At 40.4% G+C, this 23,271-nt stretch overlaps 2 protein-coding genes across 2 annotated transcripts in view; one reads left to right on the top strand and one right to left on the bottom strand.

Annotated features, from left to right (window-relative positions):
- Positions 1 to 7,233: 7,233 nt before the first annotated feature.
- LOC127435412 (mRNA-decapping enzyme 1B-like) lies at positions 7,234 to 19,602 on the bottom strand. The gene is made up of 10 exons (XM_051688887.1): positions 19,298 to 19,602; positions 18,703 to 18,862; positions 18,500 to 18,540; positions 16,519 to 16,646; positions 13,302 to 13,368; positions 12,453 to 12,576; positions 12,210 to 12,335; positions 11,485 to 12,114; positions 9,638 to 9,805; positions 7,234 to 9,516 (listed from the first exon to the last, which is right to left on the bottom strand). Exons 2-10 carry the CDS (start codon positions 18,850 to 18,852, stop codon positions 9,436 to 9,438), a joined length of 1,515 nt encoding a protein of 504 aa, XP_051544847.1. The 5' UTR covers positions 18,853 to 18,862; positions 19,298 to 19,602; the 3' UTR covers positions 7,234 to 9,435.
- The window catches only part of LOC127435437 (voltage-dependent L-type calcium channel subunit alpha-1C-like), a 233,249-nt gene continuing 223,878 nt past the window's right edge, over positions 13,901 to 23,271 (top strand). Inside the window, exon 1 of the mRNA XM_051688932.1 lies at positions 13,901 to 14,493. Within this exon, the coding sequence (XP_051544892.1) occupies positions 14,367 to 14,493 (127 nt within the window). The 5' untranslated portion in view covers positions 13,901 to 14,366. The remainder of the gene's footprint in view (positions 14,494 to 23,271) is intronic.

Below are 23,271 nucleotides of genomic sequence, written 5' to 3'. Positions count from 1 at the left end.
CCGGTGTTCAGCGCAGCTGGGAGGAACTGTAGACGCTGAAACAGAAGCGGATGCGCTCACACACATACTCTGCCCTCCCCACTATGATAATCCACATGGATTACACTCACCTCCCTCTGTGGGAGAGAGAGGGAGAGAAGGACAGAAGATGTAGGGTGGGTGTGGGGCAGATGTATTGGGACAGAGAGATAAAGAAAAAAGAGTGAGAGAGAGAGAGGAGGTTTTTTGTGTCAAAGAGGATTATTATTGATTCTGGAGACAGCCCTGCTCTGTGAGGTCAGAGAGAAGGAAACACACAAACGGTTACATCGCACCAACACTCTTAAGCACTTAGTGAGTTGCTTGCTAAGTCAAGTGTCACTATTACTATTGCTCATGTTTAGGGTTAGGGATGCAGACAAACCCCTAACCCCAAGTATTAAACTTTGGTGCATAATTGGTCGCCCACTGTTTGCGCTACAGACATGAATGATACCTCAAATTTTTTGGCTTGTTGTTTCACCTGGCAGATGATAAAATGGGCAAAAAAATCCCCTAGGTTTACATTTGCTTGCCCTCTACATCCATAGGGGCTGAATATAATAAGACACTTGGAGGTAGGCTCTTTTGACTTTGGGCATTATGCAACCACCTAACAACCACCTAGAACATCCTAGCAAAGGCATAACAATGCCCTGTCAACAACCGCAGTGAGTTTTGCATGGGTAAGAACCACTCACATTTACTTCATAAAGGTGAAAAAGTTTTTGTTTGTTTTTTTTGCGATTTCTGGGGTAATTTAAAAAAAATAATTTTAAAGATTATTTAAATACATTTTATAACTATTTGTTAAATGCCTAAATGAAAAAAATATTAGACTTTTGTTTTTATCATTTACAGATGTGGCCTGTAAGAGAAACGGATCCCGCAGTTTCACTTATCACGCGCCGTCAGGCTGGAGATACATGATCAGTATCTAACTAAGGGTTTTGGTAACTTAAGGGACTTTTTTCAACCGGGCCGTGGCCTTTAAACACTCGTGAGAAAGAGATACGGATCCTGCAGTTTCACGCTGTATCACGCACCGTCAGGCAGCGCGGGAGATGCATGATCAGTAGTAGGCAGTCTCAACATCTGCAAAACATCAACAAAACATCTGTTACATCTGTTATCAAACACAAATACACACAAACAGCATTATGTATAAGATAGACAATAACAAAATTTAAACCAAAGCGCCCTGGTCATCACCCCCTCATAATACAAAAGTTTAAGCTTTGCGGGTTACGTGCAAATAAAAGGGAAATAACCATCCGGTTGGAATTTTTAAAATGCAAATACGTGCACAAGAACTTCACGAAATTCTTCAGTATGTCTGATATCATCATGCAGGGACCCAGATATTTTTTTTATTTCGTTTTAAATAATAAAGCTTTGTGACTTTCTCTGTTGTGTTCGTTGGCCATGTGGTGAATTGCTGTCCCTAACCGCGAACATCAACGTTTTCGCCTAAACGTTCAAGCTCATTTGTTTCGCTTTTGTTTGATTTTAAGAAAGCAAAAAAGTATGTTGAAAGACTTCAATTAAAGAATATTCTGGGTTCAATACAAGTTAAGCTCAGTCGACAGAATTTGTGGCATAATGTTGATCACAACAAAAAATTATTTTGACTCGTCCCTCCTTTTCTTGAAAAAAATTAAAAAAGGGAATGGGGCCAATTTTTGGAGGGTTTATAGGCAGAAATGTGAAGCTTATAATTTTATAAAAGCAGTTACATTAATTCTACTGTTGAAACTCATGTATTATTTTAGCTGTAAAGTTGTTTAAATCATCATTTTTACAGTCGGTTTTAGGGTTTGTTGACAATACATCTTCATGGCAATGAAGTTTAAAAATTGGCTATAACTTTACACAAAAAATTTAGGAAGCATTTAATCACACTAAAATCATGTTAGGAATATTCTGTGTTCAGTACAAGTTAAGCTAAATCAACAGCATTTGTGGCATAATATTGATTACCACAAAAAATACATTTGACTTGCCCCTCCCTTTTCTTTAAATAAAGCAAAAATCTGTGTTACAGTGAGGCACTTACAATGGAAGTGAATGGGGGCCAATCCGTAAACATTAAAATACTCACCGTTTCAAAAGTATAGCCACAAGACATAAACAATATGCATTTTAACATGATTTTAGTGTGATAAAATTGATAACAAACCTTTTCTGTGTAAAGTTGTAGCCAATTTTACAATTTTGTAAGTTTCGGTAATCAATATTGTGCCACAAATGCTTTCGATTGAGCTTAACTTGTATTGAACTGAAATATTCCTTTAATTTATTCAATATTGTGAATCAAGAAAGACAATTTAACAACAATTACAAAAATTATCAGTTTAAACAACTTTTCATTTGAATAAACTAAAACAAAAATCACATAAGCCAATTATAATACATTTTATATTTAGATTTGTCGTTGTTTAGTGTCTATAGAGCTGTTCGTGACGTCAATTTGTAGGCGAACCTGGAAGTCTAATTCGCCATGGGTTCCCTCTGGATTTTCCTATTGGTTAGGATTTTTTAACTTACACTATGTGCAACATAAGGTCTGTGGTACACATTACTTGTCGACACGTGGACGTTTTGTTCTACAACATAAATTCCACACTTTCATACCTCAAATGTGAATTCTGAAGCTGCTGTGCATTTTTTTTTTTATTATTTTTAATTTATCCCCTTTTCTCCCAATTTGGCATGCCCATTTCCCACTTCTTAGTAGGTCCTCGTGGTGGCATGGTTACTCACCTCAATCTGCGTGGCAGAGGACAAGTCTCAGTTGCCTCTGCTTCTGAGACAGTCAATCTGCGCATCTTATCACGTGGCTCGCTGTGCATCACACCACGGAGACTCACAGCATGTGGAGGTTCATGCTACTCTCCGCGATCCACGCACAACTTACCATGTGCCCCATTGAGAGCGAGAACCCCTAATCACGACCATGAGGAGGTTACACCATGTGACTCTACCCTCTCTAGCATCCGGGCCAATTTGGTCGCTTAGGAGACCTGGCTGGAGTCACTCAGCACGCCCTGGATTCAAACTCGCAACTCCAGGGGTGGTAGTCATTGTCAATTCTCACTGAGCTAATCAGGCCCCGCTGCTGTGCATTTTCTAAAAACGTATGTAATTCAATACTGCTTTGAAATTCAAGTTTGAGGTATGAAAGTGTGTAATTTATGTTGTAGAACAAAATGTCGCGTATCGTCAAGTAATGTTTACCACAGACCTTATTTTTCTCATAAATTCAAAAACCCCATTATAAAACCCCATAGGAAAATCCAGAGGGAACCCATGGTGAATTATCTTTCGGGGTTTTGGACTACAAGCTGAACAGCTCTATTAACCTCAGATGCTATTTATTTGCTCCCTCTTGTTTGAATGAGCACTGTGACTGAGCGGCGTGATTGCTGTCTGTGACTACTTGTGTATTTCAGCATTTCTGTGCATTAAGTTGAGCGAAAGGAGAAATAGTTCCCATCTGTGGCAGGGCGGAGGGCGGGGCCGGGTCGTGATTCTACACACCTGGCCCCTAATCAGGCTGATTAGCTCGAGAGGGATAAGGGCCGACTGGAGACGGCAGTGCGACAGAGAGAGTGTTATGGACAGCTGTCTGACACCTGTGTGTGTGTTTGTCTTTTTGGTTCAGTTTATAATTAAACTATTACTTATATTATCAAGCCGGTTCTTGCCTCCTCCTTTCCACTGATGTGTTACACTGGTACACTGCGCCGTAGTAGAGTCTTCGCCGGGGGACGGAGAAGCCCGGCCACCTGAAAGCGGAGGAACGGCTGCCGACCGTGAGGGGAGGAGGGGCTCCTAACTGACCGTCTGGAGCGGTCAGGGCCGCTGCCAGGGGCAGAGGAGACCCCAACCAGCCGCTGAAACGTGGCGGGGTCTGAGACCGCTGACCGCGAGCGGGGAGGGGCTCCTGGCCGACCGCCTGGAGCGGGAGAACCGCTGCCAGGGGCAGGGGAGACCCTTCCGTCCACTGAAAACGTGGCGGGGTGTTCTGTCCACCAGGGGCCGGAGGATTGCCTCCGATCCACCCGTGGAGGCGTGGCTGTCATTCACCAGAGGGTGGAGGAGTGGCCGAGGACCAGGCTATGGCGTATCGGAGAACCGGCAAGTTAATTTTTTTTCTCTCTCTCTCCTCTCTCTCTCCCGCTCTGTGTTGGCCTTTTCACTCTCTTTTTAAATGTTTTTGTTAATTTGGCACGATTATCGTTACAGCGTGTAGGTGCCACATTTCCCTCCCCTTGTCCCCTCCCCTGATCCAGGTAGACGGGGATGACCTGCCGGCAGACGGGGCGGAAGGCACGCCCCCCCCCTTGATGTAGGTCATGCCGGGGGCTCCCCAGCCTGAGAGAACGGGGGAGGAATGTGGCAAGGCGGAGGGCGGAGGGCGGAGGGCGGGGCTGGGTCGTGATTCTACACACCCGGCTCCTAATCAGGAGGATAAGGGTTGACTGGAGATGACAGTGCGACAGAGAGAGAGTTACGGACAGCTGTCTGACACCTGTGTGTGTTTGTCTTTTTGGTTCAGTTTATAATTAAACTATTATTTATATTATAAGCCAGTTCTCGCCTCCTCCTTTCCATTGATGTGTTACACCATCGTACACAACTGTTTTCTAAGATAATTATACACTTATGATATGCTGTAATTTTCATGGTAAATAAATAATAAAGTCACTAGTTTAGAATAGATAAAACTTAAAAACATCAGTACCGGAACTACTGATTCTTTGGGACTGATCCACCCTTCCCAATCATCTGTCCTCCAGTGAAATCTCATTTGACTGTAATATCAGCAGAATGGTTTTAACAGATAAATTACTCAGTTTATTTATACAGCATTATTAAAACAGCAATCCACATACTGATTCCCTTACGCATACACATACACTGGAGTATGAGTGTCCAGATGTTGTGCTCTGGATTTCTCCCGATGACCCAGTTAGTCTCAATCATGGCTTCCATCCTCAAGACATACACACCAGCAATGAGTTGTATATGCTACTGGATATGAGGTGAGGCTTTCAGTCAGACCACACACGATGAAGGCGGACACAGTGACAGTAATTAAGGTATACATAGAAAACTGCCCTGCTCTTATGAGAAATAAACATTTTAAACTTATTAGTATGTGTGTATGTTGGGTTGGATTTTTGGAACTCTTCTATACAGTAAAAAAATAAATAAATAAATGACTGTAAAGAGAGGAAAGCAGAACGTATAGAGAAAAAGACGAATATAGTTTAGCCTCTTTTTTATTGGAACAACTCTTCTAATCTCTCTGTATCAATCCAAGAACATATATTTCAACTTTTATATTTCTGCTAAAAAATAAATATTGTATATTCTCCATATATTTTAGTCAATCTGCAGATCCCAACATAGCATTCTGTAAATACTTGTGCATTGTTTTACTGATTGTTTGGTGTTATTAGGTCTTGATATAGTACTCCTTTATCTAAATGTCAGGAAACAGGACCCTACTGATGTCAAACATGAAAGCTGTAATAAAACCAAATTGTAATTACTGACCTACCAAGCTACACAGGGTACAAACACACGCAGAATCTCTTGGGGCCCCTTCCTTGTTTCCTGCAGTTGAACAGATGGGTCGAAATGGGACAGTGCATGGAGAGACCGGGGAGTGGGATAGACCTTACAGATCAGTGGGTTTACAGCTACTGCTGGAGTTTTCACGCTATCAGCTGACACACACACAAACACTCTAAGTATAAAGGGTATAGTTTGCATCCTTCATCCACACCCCACTCCAATTTATGCAACTGCAGCGCATGCATTCCTGGCATGCCAACAGCATGATTGCTGCTTATTTAGATTAAAGCTCTTATTTGCGATTGCTTATGAGTTCATCAGCTTTAATGCTTAGAATAGCAACCTTCTGGTGGTTGACCTTAAAACCACTGTACATAAACCCATACAAACAGTTATTAACTGGAGAGACTGGCGGATTGCAGAATGTCTCCTTATAGAAAATATTGTTTTAAACAGGTATTTAAGTGAGAAACATTTCACTGTTAATAGACATTTGAAGGTCGGATAAACCCTTCAGATTACAGTCAACACTCCCTCTATTGACTGTTATGAATGCTAGCATGCGTGTTATTCTGAAACCTTTCTAAAAGGCTTCATTTAATTTCAGCCATAACAGAGCCATATGTAGCCTGTTGTTAAATTTGAGTAAATCATACATTAGTGAGTGTGTTCACATGCACAGTTTTACACTGATTATGCTTAATAAACCGACAACATGTTAGGTCATGTACACACCTTAAACGATTTTCCTTTATTGGGGTCTGGTCATAAACGTTTTAAGCAAGAACAACTGACAGCTTTACTGGGGTTGTGCTGGTTTTGACACAATAGTATGGTTATGTTTAAGGGTAGGGGTGGCCTTTAGGGATAGGGTTAGAGACCAATGGCTCCTACTATGGTTAGGGTAAGGGTTGGGTGTAGGGATAGGTACCAATCAGGTAGCGGGAATCAGATTAGGGAAGCGCGCACCTAATGGGGGAGCGCTCATTTTGGCTATTAATTTTAAGAAAACCGTTTTAATGTGCAAATGCTCCTTTATTTTTGTCTGACCCATTTATTGTTGTTTTTAACTCTCATTTATCTCTTGTTCTTATTTTATTCAATGTAATTTGATAAGTGTGTGAGGGTTCATTTTATTTAGAACTAAATTGGACTGATCATGTCTGGAGCAAGTTAAACAAGGTTGTTTATTAGAACTGCTTGAGTGCCGAAGACTCTGGCTTTCTTTGTTAGGGATGGGAGTGGGTGCTGTTTTAGTGCTCCAGACAGTTCTAGTTTTTAGACTGTTAGTTTAAAGTAACCTTGGATTTTACGTTCGCTCTTACACTATTTATTTGCACATTTCGCACCTCTGCGACATAATAAACATTCTTATGGAACGCCATTCCTGCTTCATCGTGTGATTTTCCTTGTGACAGCCTTGGTCCCCATTACAGCAAGTGTGAACATTTTGACATCAAAAGCAAAGAATAATTCTGTGATTTCAAACCTCATTTAAACACAGCTTTTTTGCCTTATCAGAATTTTGAATAAGCTAATTTTTGGTAGTTATTAGTATATTTGTGTGCATGTAAATGTGTTCTAAAATCAAAACCAGAGAACCAATAAGATGAGAACTTGCAGCATATGGGGTGTTGGGATATAATTTTAATAAGAAAAAGAATGGAAGACAATACAATTGTCAGTGTATTTAAATTTAACTCGCTGATTGTGAAACACTGATGACAAGAGGTTTGTTTTTTGAAAAAAGGGGCATAAAAAATAAATGCCAGCATGTTAATATGAGAACAAAAGAGACACCACAGAAAAATAGAATATACTGTATATATGTACATTTTTTGTTTGTATATCTTTTAAACAAAATCCATATTCTTTTTTTCTCTGCAAGAAAATGTGACTAAATAGATAAAGTATTCCTGCTGGTTTGTGCAAGAATGAGGGTGGTTTCTGTTTGTATCAGCTGTGATATTAAAGGGATAGTTCACCCAAAAAATGACTTTAATCACCCTCATGTTGCTTCAAACCTTTCAGACTATTTATTTTTTTGTGTGTAACACAGAAGACGTTGTTAGGCAAATTTGAGCATTAGACACCATTTACTTTCATTGTATGGAAGGGACCCACTTTATATTAGGTGGCCTTAACTACTAAGATACTTAACCATTTGATACAATGTACTTATGTACATATATGTTGTTGCATTGTAATTACATTTAAAGTACCTGCATTTAGTTACATTTGTAGTTACACTGTTAACTTTACCCCAAAACCTAACTCTAACCCCTTATCCTAACACTAACCCTACCCTTACTCTTAAACCTACCCGCACCTTAACCTCAGTAGCAGCAAATGTGGGAATTTTGCAGAACATCATGTAGTTACACAGTAAATACATAGTCTTGTATGTATTTAATGTTAGTACATAGTCGTTAAGGCCACCTAATATAAAGTGTGACCTATGGAAGAAATATGCAATTCAAGTTATATGTTATTCTCCTTGTGTTCCCTGGAAGTTATACAGGTTTGAAACAACATGAGGGTGAGTAAATAATGATAGAATTTCCTTTTGGAGGTGAACTATCCCTTTAAGATGGTAGAAACCAAGACAGTTATGTTGAACAGTTATGAGCCTATCGTAATTTCTATCAGTCAACATGTCATTTGTATTATTACGAGTCTATGGTGCAGTCCAAAACTTTTTTCCCCATTCCTACTTGGGTCTGTTTAGATGTGCAAGGGTCAAAATTATGCCTTCATAAAAAGGAGAATGTCTTTCCACTATTCAACCTTTACACAGATTTCACATTTTCTGCACTGTTATCTGAAAGCCTTATGTAAAATCCATTATAAAATTGTCCTTTCATAAAATAATAAAATATTTAAGATTCACACTAGTGAAACCCATCAAATAAAAAAGGCTGATTTGAAATTCTGATCATCCAATTTAGAGTGTGCTGAAGATCGCACTGATTTGCAACCATACTGGTATTTCTGTTTTAAAGGAATAGTTCACCAAAAATGAAAATACTCTCATCATTTATTCACCCTCATGCCATTCCAGATGTGTGTGACTTTCTTTTTGCTGCTGAAAACAAACAAAGATTTTTAGAAAAATATTTCAGCTCTGTAGGTCCAAACAATAAAAATGAATGGGGTCCAACACTTTCAAGCTACAAAACGCACAAAGTCAGCATAAAAGTAATCCAAACAACTCTAATGGTTTAATCAATGTCTTCTGAAGAGATCCAATCAATTTTGGGTGAGAACAGACCAAAACGTAACTATTTCTTTACTGTACATCTTGCCATTGCAGTCTCTAGGCACGATCATCATTTCAAGCTCGATTACACTTTGATTACAGTGCTTGACGCATGTGCAGAGTGCTAGGAAGTGTAATCATGATCTTCAAGAAGACTGCAGATGTCAAGATTTACACATTTTGGTCTGTTCTCACCCAAAACCAATTGGATCGCTTCAGAAGACATGGATTACACCACTGGAGTCCTATGGATTACTTTTATGATGACTTCCATTCACCATTCACTTGCATTGTATGGACCTACAGAGCTGAGATATTCTTCTAAAAATCTTCGTTTGTGTTCAGCAGAAGAATGAAAGTCATACACATCTGGGATGGTATGGAGGTGAGTAAATGATGAAAGAATTTAAATTTTTGGGTGAACTATCCCTTTAATTTGGTACTGAGGCACTCAGCTCACTAGATGATACAAGCGATATGCTCACAACAGCAGGGGTAGTCCTGAGATAAGATGTAGATGGGATGTGTTTACGGCGTGCAAGCTGTGCTTGTGTTCAGAGGGTGTTCCTGCTTCAGAAAGGTTTTGAGCTAGAGTCTGTTGCGAGACGGGAGACATATGCTTCATAGATGGTGTCAAGGAATGAGGCATCATTCTGAATCACGCACAGAAAGAGAGAAACAAAGTGTTAGAAACAGAGCAGAGATTCCATTTAATCAACAATATTATCATTATATGAGTATTATAGATGGCAAGACCATAGGTTTGGTTCTGACCCTGATGAGATGGAGCAGTGTGGCCTGTAGCTGACTCTTGCTAAGTGCTCTGCTTTCAGCTGGTTCTGGTTCTAATACAGCTTTGGTGAATTTAGATTGAGTGAACACACTTGGTGACAGCAAGAGTGTGGGTGCTACAGTTGCTGGGATACGCTGCGGTGAGATCACCTGCACACAATAAATCACAGGTTAAAGACATGACTTCAGAATAATTTTTGTACCACATCTAAAACGTGTGAGAAGGTAATGATTTGTGGTCTGTAATTGGCTTAACCAAAATGACTGGCACTGCCCTTGGGTTAAAACTTGTGGCCTTGGAGGTGGTGACTGAAAAGAGCATGCAATTAATACTTCTGGTCACTGTTAAAAACACCTCCCATCCACTCCATCTATTACAGCACAGCGGAGCACCTTTAGCAACAGCCCTCAGCCGAGCTGCTAAGTTATTTCATTATTTTGCAGGCCAGATTTAAAACCTGTGAGCACAACAGCTTTTTATGTGCCATAAGCACGTGCAATATCCACGCATGTACAATATTTAATTTGACTTTATTCTGTATGTCAGTAGCACCATTTATACTTTTTTCTTCTCCCCTTTTTCTCCCCAATTTGGAATGCCCAATTCTCAATGTGCTCTAAGTCCTCGTGGTGGCGTAGTGACTCCGCATCTGACACCGTCAATCCGCTCATTTTATCACGTGGCTTGTTGAGCGTGTTACCGCGGAGACATAGCGCATGTGGAGGCTTCACGCTATTCTCCGCAACATCCACGCACAACTCACCACGTGCCCCACTGAGAGCGAACCACATTATTGCGACCATGAGGAGGTTACCCAATGTGACTCTACCCTCCCTAGCAAACGGGCCAATTTGGTTGCTTAGAAGACCTGGCTGGAGTCACTCAGCACCCTGGATTCAACTCGCGACTCCAGGGGTGGTAGTCAGCGTCTTTACTCGCTGAGCTACCCAGGCCACCCTATTTATACTCTTTTTATCTCTCAAGCCCAGTTCACACCACCAGCGTCTCACAGAGAAATGATCTAAGTAATTTTCAATGAGAGCAGATCCACTTTTGACGACACAACCAACAACATCCGTTAGGGACAAAATGTGGGCCTGTCAAAGGACATGATACATTTGAGAGAAGTTTAACTTTATGCAAATGAGGAGTGACATTCGGCAGCGACTGAACTTGTGTTACGGACGTGACAAAAATGGAGACGAGCATCCAAAACTTCGAAACCTACAGACTTTGAGCTCCAAAACATTTGTATGATATCCATAAAGGCAGCATTATGGATTGAATTAAGACTGAAATCGTAACATGGCCCAAAATGTTTCATAAGAGTTGGAAACCCATGATTAGCTATTTCGAAAGAATGACAACTCTTACTACTAATTAATTAATATAAGTATTATGAACAAAAAGTTGGATACATTTTCCTACTTTTTTGACTTTTTCCGATCACATGCCTGATACATGTATATAATTAAAATTGGTGTGTGAAAAGCAGTGTCAGATATTGTTGGCATTCTTAGTGAGTTTGATTCATACATTGGTAGTTTATTCATCTTGTTCATGATCTGATGCAATGAGTACTGATGCAGTTTATATTAAAACACTCTCCCCTGCAGAATTTTTATCAGCAAGAAAGCTGATTTCTTGTCAAATTAGAATGATATCTTAATTATACCGGCAATATATCTTATCTGTAATCAGATTTTCAACAGGTATAGGTATGAAATGCCTACTGGCGATAACGAGTACAGTGACTGGCGACATGCAGCAACAAAGTCGTTGTGAATGGGGCTTCATCTATCTAGTGATGAATAGTGGTTTATTTTACCTGTGTCGGATTAGTCTTGCTGATACTACAGTTGCTGGTGGCCAAATTGGGCTGTAGGAGCTCCTGACGGGGATTAAGCTCCTGTTCCTGCTGCACCAAAGTAAGCCTCTGGAGGAGCTCATGAGGTGAAACCACATTCCCTCCCACACCAGTAGGGGGCACTTTTACTGGTACATACAACAAGTGCTGAGGTGGGATTGGCCCTGTGGCTTTTGCCTTAGGGTGGAATTGGGGCCCCACCCCGCTCTCTCCTTGGCTTAACTGTAGGGCAGGCAGCGCCGGGGCCCCTGCCACAAGAGGAGGGTTCATGAGCAGTCTCTGAATAGGGTCAAGCTGGTTCTGGACTGCCCCATTTTCACACAGACGACTCTCTGGGGATTCAGACAAGGGCTGAAGCAGTGACCCAGACATGAGTTTGTGGATGGCTGGACAGTGCTGCATGGGAGTGCTGGACGCCGGAGCGCCCCCTGCCGGGGCCGGGTCATCATAAGACAGCGAGCGAGCCACTGCAGGCCGCGCTGAACCCACTCTGCTGACACTTGAGCTGGGCTGTGGGAAGACTGACTCCGGCTTTGACTGAGCACCAAACAAAGTGACCACTGAGAGATGCTTTGAGTTCATCTCTCCATCCTGGGAAAGACAAAGAGAAAGATTTTTTTTTAAGATTACATTTTATATCTGCTGTGGTGCAGCAGTGACCAAAAGAGAATGAGTGAGTAGCATACCTGCTGTGTTTGTCCCTGAATGTGTGTGTCCTGTGCTGGTTTTAGAGGAATGGGTTTGATTAGATGTGGGTTTCCATAGATGACTCCACCACTTCCAATCTCTTTCGGCTCAGAGCTGAGTTTGCCCTAAAGAAGAAGAAGAAAAAATAGTACTCAACTCAGCTGAGCAATACTGACCTCTAATGCATATAGAGTATACTTGTATAATTATGCCACACAAGACCTAATACAAGTGTGTGTCACCTTGTCAAAGTCTTGTCGTGCTTTAGTGAGCATCTGCACTATATCCACTCCCTGCTCTGTTGATCGTGGTGAGATGCAGCCGCTCTCTATCTGTGCCTGTAGCTGCTGTTCCTGCCCTGCCAAACTGATACACGCAACATACACAGAAAAAGAGCGTTAGAGTGTTTTTGTGAGAAAGTGAGAGTTAAGTAATAGTTAAGGTGAATCAAGAGAACTAGCTGAATATCTCCCATTAAAAAATAAATACTGAAGCCAAATCATTTGACATTTGTTTCCATTAACGATTCTTGAATGTCCACCGTTAACATCAATGAAAACACACCGAACTATATGAGTGTTTCCTCCACCACTTTTCAGCAGTGGCGCTGTGCCCCTACTAAATCTACAGAACCATGGTAAAAGAAATTGTGTTTTAGCTAACCTGTGAGCTTGCAGTCTGTGATCAGAGAGAAAGACAAATGCAAAGTAATTCAAAGTCAATGAATAAACAACTCATCTTTCTATTGCATTCTCTTTGCTAGTTGCACACAACAAACATACAATGTGACCGTGCAGTGTAGTCCGATTAACAAATGACTGATTCATATGAGCCGGTTCTTTTTAATGAATGAGTTGAGTTACAAGTTTGAATCATCTGGTCTAATGATTGAGTAGTTCTTTACTCAAGCTAGGAAAAATTATTTGGTGGTGCTTTCTTAAAAGTACTACACTACGACTACGAATCGTTAATGGAATCAGAATCGTTAAGTGGAACTGGACTCTGAACCATAATCGCAATGGTTCCATATGATTCCCATCCCTAATGAGAGAAGAGAAAGGTGTGAGTTTGCAAATGGATAATAAACTCACTTCTTCATGAGTTCTGCGATACGCTGACAGTCTTCCGTGTCATAGAACCAGATGCCATAGATGGACACTGCAAAAATAAATAAATAAATAACACAATATTGTTCCAAACCATCATGACATTACCTACAGAAAACAAATTATCAACATTTAGCACATGATCAGACTTAGCTGGAACATTATTAGTGGTAAAATAACCAATGAAACTGACAGCATCCCGTAGCGTACGCACACATGCACTCACAATGTCACTGTACATACACCCACTCCACTTAACTTGACATTCCTTTCCCAGAGAGTCCAAACTCCCAAATCCCCAAGCAGAAGCAAAGCCAAGTGCTGTGCCTGTCTAGAATCTATGTACCCAGAAGTCTCTAAGCACCCAGTAGTATCAGCGGTCACTGTTCATTTTAAGGAAAGACCACACAGGAAACAGCTAGAGATTTTAGTGATGGGTTCAAACCGTTTAACCATCATGATAAAAAGGTTTGAGGACTAATCTTAGAGTCCGGTGCTGACAGCTGAATCAAGACCAGTTCAATTCACCTCCACAAGTAGCTGAGAGATAACAGCACCCAAAACAGAGCAGTGAGAAAGAGAGAGAGAGAGAGGAGAGAGAGAGAGAGAGAGAGAGAGAGAGAGAGAGAGAGAGAGAGAGAGAGAGAGAGAGATCAGGGGCCCCCTTGTACCATTCATTTTCAGAGCAAGGAGCACAGCATTGGTCAACGCCTGTGAAAAAACACAAACAAAAAACTGCCTGGGAACAGACGAACACACACCACTCAGAAAAAGAGAGAGCAGGGGAAGGAGAACAAGCCAGTAGGAAGACCACGAGAGAAGGTTGAGAGCACACTGCAAGATCTTTTAAGGTTGAACTTAGCAAAAAAAAAAAAAAAAAAACTCCGTGCCCTAGCTTGTGTTTGTGAAATCCGACGGAGTGCATTTGCTGCACGTTTTACTGAATGGAGTTGAATCCACGAGGAGATTGCTGAGGAGACTGAATTTCTGACCAGCTTCAAACAGACTGAAGCTTCTATCAGCAGAGGATTCAACCCTCATAGACTGAAGATGCTACGGGGGCTGTTCAACCAGCGAAGGCTGAAACACGAGCGACTGGAAGAGGAAGTGGAGGTGCGATTCAAAGGGAAGCTGGTCTCTGAGAAAGAGCTGGGCTACACGCATGTGCAGCCGGGAGGTAAGAGCCCTGCTTAAAGTCTTCTGCTATTACACCATCACAAATCACAACTGAGTTTGTATAAAAGATGAGCTGACAGAATCCAGCACACTCTGCACTCATGTGCCTGTGGGTGCACAATTGGACAAACCCCTAACCCGAAGTATTAAACTTCAGTACGCAACTCATCCCAAAACATTTGTGCTATAGACAGGAATCTTGTGGTTTGTTGAGGAGAGGTGTGTTTCAACTTCTCTAAGAGATTAAATGTATGATTTTCACTTAGTGGATGATGAAATGGGCAAATAAATAAATAAAAAAAATAAAAAATCCCATAAACGAGGGACCTGAGTCATATCTAGGGATCAGAGTTTCACAGAGACTCAGAGGCAGGCTCTTTTGACTTGGGCCGGTAAGTAAACACCAAACAATGATCTCATAGCAAAGAACCAACAACTACTCAGAACACCTTACCAACTGCGTAGAAACACCCTGGTGGCAAGTCTTCTTCAGAAAACGTAAAATTTTAGTTTTGTCCGACATTAACATTCGTTAACTTGTAATCCACTTGCAAATAAGTAATCGGTGAAACCCTTGACCAGTAAAATATCACCTAAATGAAGACATGGAAACAGACAGCATAAAGTTCCCATCATTTGTTTCTGCAAAACTACAAAAACATCAGTTTTGCACAAGCGGAAACAAACCGACAACTACAAAGCATTTGATCGGCAGTAATTTCTGCATGTATCTCTGTGTCTTTATCAAGAGTTTACTTGGAAGCGTGTGTAAGAGGGTTTTTATCTAATCAGGATTGGCTGCTTGGGTCTGTGATGCTGGCAGGAAACTGGGAGAGAAACACACACACTCCTCTGCACCATATAAGGCACTGTGGCTCTAGTGGCCTCTCATATAGGCATGTCTGCCAGCGATCTCTGATCTCTCTCTCTCGCTCTCTCTCTCTCTCTCTCTCTCTCTCTAACACCGAAGACGCCAGTCTGACAGCTCTCTCAATCCAGACACACTTTTACTTCTGTAAAGTTCTTTAGTTTTTGGAAGGAAGCTAACTCTAGGCTCTCTCTTTCCCTCTCTCTCTCTCTCACACACACACACACACACACACACACACACACACACACACACACACACACACACACACACTAGGGATGAACTGATACTACTTTGGTAGAACTCCTATCGGGCTGACACTGGTGGGTAAACACTTGCAATTAGTATCGGTCTCATCATTTAATGTTTCTGAGTACAAGTACATATTAGAATATAATGATGTGGCACTTCTAAGACCAGTTTGAAAATATGTCAGCAATTTGGGTATTTAAACCCAAAGTATGTAACGTATCAGTTGTCATTTTATCAATCTTAACCTGATTGATATGCAGCTTCTCTCTCTCTCTCTCTCTCTCACACACACACACACACTCTCTCCGTGCATGTCTGTGAGAGCAAGAACGCTTTAACCAGACTTGCACTTGTCAGTCAACCGTGACTTTTTTTTTTAACAGCTAATTTCAAATGTTGTCAGTCATTTTAAAGAAAGAAAAATTTACAACTAGCGTATAAGTTTTCATTTGATCCATTTACCATTACACGAGATTTATGCGGCTTCTCTCTCTCTACGCATACTTTCCAAAACAATCAATCAACACTAGTTCCTTGAGTGGACACAACAATATGCATAAAGTAATACCATTAAAGCGGTAATAAAACGGTAATGAATTGCCTTTTTAAATGACAGAAAACATTAATTGTGAATAATATTACTATATCAAAATATGAAATGCACATATTCAAATGGAATAGCATACTTTCACCACATTATGTCGGATTGAATGAAGACTGACAAATGTAAGACAAGACTAAAAATCTTGAACAACCAACCAAAAAATTACCCAGACATATGCATCATTGTATTTATACAAGACAATCAATTCTTGGCAAAGGAGTTTTTGAGGCCGTCAATAGGCAATGAGCTAAACATCAATAACACCCGCGCATTTGAGGGATTCAACAGATGGAGAGACTCACATCGGGCATTCCTGTACAGGAGAAATGGATGCTGCAGCTGGAAATCTAAGTCCTTAGTGATGGGTTCAGTCAGATTTTCCATGCTCAAGCGGTTAAGGATGGTGAAGCCATGTCTGGGGAAAGCAAGCCTGATACACAAAGAATTAACATTTATAAACCATAACACTAGTGGGGAAACTTCAGTTTGTAAGTCTGAAGGACGTAAACAACTGTGTTTGTGTGAGTACACATATAAGGGGTTGCATGACTACTAATGTTTAATAGTAGACTAGTCAAGTTCATTAGTTGAGTCAAATTTGACTAGTCATGACGTTATTTCACCCCCAAATCAACTGGGGTCCTATAGGTTGCCACAGAAACGCGCATAGTAATAGTGAGCGACTGTCTGAGTGTTGTTTTGTATGTTAACAGATCGGATTAAATAAACTTAAATCGTAATGCAAGTGTGCCACAATAGGTAGGCATACGTTGAGCCGTAACGTAGCTAAAAGATAACATATATGATGTCCCAACACACAAAGTTGACAATCAGGATGTATACTGTCATGTCACTGGACTTCAACTTGAAGGAGCAAACAGCATTCAGGTCAGCATAACACTAGTGTTTCGGTTATATTTGAAGTCCAATTTGCATATATTGCAGGATACCACAGCATTTGTGTCATCTTTATCAAAGTAGTCTATGGAATGTTCTGATTATCAGTGTTGATACAATGCTATGTGCATGTGCAATACAGATACGGAGAATGTGTAAGATTGTTGTCAACACGTTGATGCGTTGCGTTGTTGAGCAGAGCAACTCAGTAAACAAACACCAGTTATGAAGTGCATTCTGTGTGTGTATCTTTTATTGTTAGTCTGACAAGAACAAAACAGCCTATATTTGAGCCACTGTGCCTTTTCAGTGCAGAGCCACCGGGCTTCACACCCACTTTATTTCCTACAGACGTGTTTTATAAATCATGTGGTGAGAGAGGTCAGGCTGATGGTGTCGAATATGTTAGTTGTAGTTGACTAGTCTGTGCAACCCCTATATATATATATATATATATATATATATATATATATATATATATATATATATATACACACTGTATATACACTGATCAGCTACAACATTAAAACCACCTGCCTAATATTGTGTAGGTCCCCCTTGTGCCGCCAAAACAGCACCAACCCGCATCTCAGAGTAGCATTCTGAGATGCTGTTCTTCTCACCACAGTTGTACAGAGTGGTTATCTGAGTTACCGTAAACTCTGTCAGTTCGAACCAGTCTGGCCATTCTCTGTTGACCTCTCTCATTAACAAGGAAATGAATATACAAGGAACAGAAATACTCAAGCCAGCCCATCTGGCACCGACAATTATGCCATGGTCCAAATAACTGAGATCACATTTTTCCCCCATTCTGATGGTTGATGTGAACATTAACTGAAGCTCCTGACCCATATCTGCATGATTTTATGCACTGCAGCCACACGATTGGCTGATTAGATAATCGCAGGGCTGATTGTTGGTTTGAGTATTTCTGTAACTGCTGATCTCCTGGGATTTTCACACACAACAGTCTCTAGAATTTACTCAGAATGGTGCCAAAAACAAAAAACATCCAGTGAGCGGCAGTTCTGCGGATGGAAACGCCTTGTTGATGAGAGAGGTCAACAGAGAATGGCCAGACTGGTTTGAACTGACAAAGTCTACGGTAACTCAGATAACCACTCTGTACAACTGTGGTGAGAAGAATAGGATCACAGAATGCTATTCTGAGGTGCGGGTTGGCACTGTTTTGGTGGCACGAGGGGGACCTACACAATATTAGACAGGTGGTTTTAATGTTGTGACTGATTGGTGTGTGTGTGTGTGTGTGTGTGTGTGTGTGTATATATATATATATAATCACAAGGTTGAGGTTTTGATCTCTTAGCCACACATACATGTGTGTTGCTACACTGCTAGAAACACATCTGAAAACTCACAAACCTGCTATAGACAAACAGAGTTCCCTCCACGTCTGTCTTTTCCTGCAGGAAATGGAAATAACGATCACATTACTTTTTACAATGTGAGATGTTTGCATGCAGACAAAATAAATCTAATATTTTAATATGTGTTCACACCTTAATAAAAGTATTAATTCATATACTCATCCATTACTAGTCATTAAAGGTGTTGACATTGTTTACCCATTCATTGGTGGTGTTGTTGAAAGTGTACAGTGCTACTTGGCTGGCCAGGTCTGTGATGCTGCTGATGTAGGGATCCATTCTCTTCAGGGCGGAGAGACTCATGGATAAACAGCTACCGCCCCCGCCACCACCTGTGTTTGCAGTCATGGTTCCAGCCCTGTTTTATATATATATATATAAATACATTTAGATATTAAATAATAATTAAGTTAATAACGTTATAGTTTAAAAATTAAAATGAATTCAGGCCTGTATACGTTAAGAAAACACAATTATTCAGTTTTATAAAAAAATAAAATAAAATAAAACAAAACTGAGGGTTTAAGGTGCTGTAAGCGATTTTAACAGCTAACAAAAAAGCAACTGTAGCAAAATGGCCTTCTCAAACTTAGCACCTTTAAGGGTTTGTTCAAATATCTAACACTACGTATGAGCAATAGCAATAGTGATGCATGCATTAGCAAATGGAAAAAGATATGCCTGTATACGTCTTTAAATGGGACAGATCCGGCCTATTTGAGCTTATGAATTAAATAAAAGAGGCCTTCATGAGTTGTTGCTGTCTTGTACATTGTGTTGGAGTGAAACTTACCTGCACTGAAAATATCGAAACAATCCTGATCTGTGTTTTAAACAATATCCAACTCAGTAAAAAAAGACCGAAGCACTTTATTTTACGTTTCGTGCCACTTGTGTGTATTTCAGTGACTCTTAAAATCAGTAAAACAGAACTAAAGCGCTTTATTTCACTTCTCTGGCTCCCGATCTGCTGCCACTCTCGCCATGTTTGTGCTGACAAGCAGACAGAAGCAGCTGCTGCCTGACTGAGCGCACAGGAACGGAATAATCGAGCCAGAATAACCGATCCGCTACGCCCCCTGCAGCGGCAGCTGGCTTGACCTCACCTGAGATCACCGCCTTATTCAGTGCCTTTCATTTGCATCATGACTCAGAAATGAGCATTGAGGATTGTGAATTATCGCATTGCTATCTGTGCTCTGGTAGGCATGATGGTTTGTTGATGTGTTAAATGTTTGTAATTACTCATCCAGTCCCCCTGTTATAAACATAAACAAATATATGTCCTGTCTAAAGCATCCAGAGACTTTATAGTCCCTAAAAAGGCTGTTCTGCCTTCTAGACTGATGCTGCAACTAGGGTTGCCACTTTTTAAGTTTTAAAATAAGGGACCCTTAAATGGGGGGGGGGGGGGGGGGTCATGGCCCCTAACCACATCCTCCACAGTTTTAGCAATAAATGCGACCACTTAAAATGCGTTATTAATTAAAATTGTATATCCTTTCTTATATGCTAAAATGAGAACTTTCCTGACCCATGACGTAAAAAAATAAAAAATCAAAATACATAATTTATATGTTAAAAATATATTTATTTTAATTTTTTAGATTATTTGTCTTCTTTATCTTATTTATGTATACATTTTGGAAGGTTTATACACACACACACACACACACACACACACACACACACACACACACACATATATATATATATATATATATATATATATATATATATATATATATATATATATATATATATATATATATAAATAAATTTTTTATTTATTTTATTTTTTATTTTTCCTTCACTTGTACTTATCTTTATGATTGTATTCATACATTGTTTGATCTTATTGAACATTTATATAGAAATAACTCCACAGTTTTACCACCATTTGTGGACTTTTCAGATGGTCCCTTACCACACCCTCCACACTATTAGCACGTTTTAGCACAATGTGTGGACTTTTCAGACGGTCCCTTACCCAAGTAAGCAAATTTTCCAACTTATATCAACGTTAAATTGGCGATCTGGAACGATTTCACCGTGACGCTATCTGACCAGCTGAAATACGTGACAAATCGCGTCGCATATTGATTCAATAATGGACGCATCATTTTATCTTTAAATACGGGACGATCCCGTATTTTACTGGACGGGTGGCAACCCTAACTGCAACACTGAAGTTACAGGAATGCAAACTGGATAATATTGTTGTGCCCTTAGGCAAGACACTGAACCCCTGTAGGGCAACTGAATTGGAAAAGACTTGTTACAACATGACAAATAATAATAATAATAATAATAATAATAATAATAAAGGCAATTTAATTCATATTTGACTCAAATGCCACCAGAGGGCAGCACTTTACAATTACTCGTGACTTATCCTTGTTCTCTCCAGGTTCCAAAACCATTCCCAGAGACAGCCCTTGCAGTGTTTCCAGTATTATTGACAAATCTTGAATTTATGCACATACACTTGTCAAAAGACAGTAAATTAACACGATTATTGCATTTTAGATGCTAACCTTTTAAGCCTCTTTATGTGATTAGTATAATTTTAATTCCCTAACATGCAGTGAAGGAAAACCGTGGGGAAGAGGATGCGTTGCCTCAGTTATGTTTAGCTAATTAGTTAATTGTTCCATAATTAGAGTGTAAGTCAAAGTATCATTTTGCCTGTGGCTGTGAGCCATGACCACAGTTGTATATCATATTCAGAGTGCTGATAGAAAATGCATGATTTGTCTTGACATCTGAAATATGGGTCTGAAAACCAATAGGCGGTGCATTTAGTTTCCCTCCTTCCTAAAAAAAAAAATTGTGGTTACAGGATGGCACTGAAAACACATTCTGGACATTTCTTCTGTCCTTTATTAAAAAACTAAGTTAATCAATTATTTGAAGATGCTTAAAGAGATAGTTCACCAAAAATGACAATTTTCTCATCATACTCATCCTCATGCCTTCCCATATGTGTTTGACTTTCTGTCTTTTTATGCTGAACACTAAAACGAAGGTTTTTAGGTGAATATCTCAGCTCTGTTGTTCCATACAATGCAAGTGAATGGTGGCCAGAACTTCAAAGTTCCAAAAAGCATATAAAGAAAGCATAAAAGTAATTCATAAGACTCCAGTGTTTAAATCCATGTCTTCAGAGGCGATATGATAGATGTGGGTGAGAAACAGATCAATAATTAAGTCCTTTTTACTATAAATTCTCAGTAGGTGATGATATGCACAAAGAATGTGAATCGCCAAAAATAAAAGAAGAAGAAAGTGGAGATTTATAGTGAAAAAAAGTCTTAAATATTGATCTATTTCTCACCCACACCTATCATATTGCCTCTAAATGGATTTAACCACAGGAATCTTATGGATTACTTTTATGCTGCCTTTATGTGCCTTTTGCAGCTTCAACGTTCTGGCCAGCATTCACTTGCATTGTATAGACCTACAGAGCTGAGATATTTCTATATAAGTGATACACATCTGGGATGGCATGAGAGTGAGCAAATGTTGAGAGAATTTTCATTTTAGGGTGAACTATCACTTTAAGGGATTTCAGTCAAGGAACATGTAGACTGAATGTTTGTGAACTAGAAGTGTTTTTTTTTTTTTTCATCGACCTAGAAATAAATTCTATATGACTTTTCTTTATGTTACTGCGTTATGATTCTTCTGACTCACAGAAAGAGAGAGAGGGAGAGGACAATCTTGGGGCAGGGGATGTCTCTAGGGACATATTAAGTTTTCCCATGGCCAGAGGGAGGTGCATAACCATGGAAGGGCCTGCTAAATATGTACTAGGCCAACTGCTGATGAAAGATTCTCAGTCATCTTGTAGAAATTCCCAGGCCCCGTCGTCCCCTTTATCAAAGCCCGGCACTCTCGGAAAAGCTCAGGAAACAGACAGTCCTGCCATGGGAAGATCTGGCAGGTACAATAGCTCTGATAAATCATCCCGACACCTGCTGCTGGCGAACTAAACACTCACGCCAGAAGTGGCAACCCATCTGCAAGTTAGGAAGTCCTCATTAGAGGCCATTGTCTGAACATGTAGCAGCATGCATTTATGCCATATTCTTGCACGTGTTCACGTGCAGGGGTGCCAAGCTCAACATCTATAACAAATAATTTTCTAAAATGATTCAGAACTGTGCAGGAGCCCATGTTGAAACTAGTTTTGCATTGAATTGCATTGCATTGGAGAGGATCTTTCCAATTTTGCTCTCCCTCCAGAGATACAGCACGTCTGGAAAAGTGTAGAGGATTTATTCTCTTTTCTAGCGCAGTCACATCTGGAAGCAGTCAGGGAGTCTACAGGGGAGGGGGTTTGGTCGTCAGATCATTGCAGAGAGGCTGGTGGTGTGCGCTCTCTCTCTCCGCAGGGCCACAGTCTGACTACTCCTCTTTCTTTCCAATATGGACTGGACGCGGCCGATTCTGTACTCTATTTCCTAACCAGGCGCGACACGAACTACGCCTGCTCTGGAACATCACAAATGGAATCGATCATAGCAGAAGATTTAACCCCGTGAGATCTGGAATATTCACACCTTTCACCCTTTGATGCGCTTTGCACGGTCTCTGAAACTACGGCAGCGCCCGCTTTTCCTGCGTTTCTTCGGGCTGTTGCAGCATCGTATCCGAACCGATTCTGAGCCATTCGATGCGATTATCGATCATCGTGTATCATGTTTCTTAGGTAGGGCCCGGATGTTTCAAAGATGCACTGCTTCGTTTTCTTAGGTGGTT

The sequence above is a fragment of the Myxocyprinus asiaticus genome, chromosome 45, assembly GCF_019703515.2.
Source record: "Myxocyprinus asiaticus isolate MX2 ecotype Aquarium Trade chromosome 45, UBuf_Myxa_2, whole genome shotgun sequence".
Lineage (NCBI taxonomy): Eukaryota > Metazoa > Chordata > Actinopteri > Cypriniformes > Catostomidae > Myxocyprinus > Myxocyprinus asiaticus.
Note: the sequence above shows the minus strand (reverse complement) of the source record. Positions and strands in the feature narration are given on the sequence as shown.

Coding starts and splice junctions, on each gene's coding strand:
- LOC127435412 (XM_051688887.1), bottom strand. CDS start 18,852: ATGACTGCAAACACAGGTGGTGGCGGGGGCGGTAGCTGTTTATCCATG. Junction 13,369..16,518: donor CCTGTACAGGAATGCCCGAT/GTGAGTCTCTCC, acceptor TTATTTTTGCAG/TGTCCATCTATGGCATCTGG. Junction 12,115..12,209: donor TTCAGGGACAAACACAGCAG/GTATGCTACTCA, acceptor TGTCTTTCCCAG/GATGGAGAGATGAACTCAAA.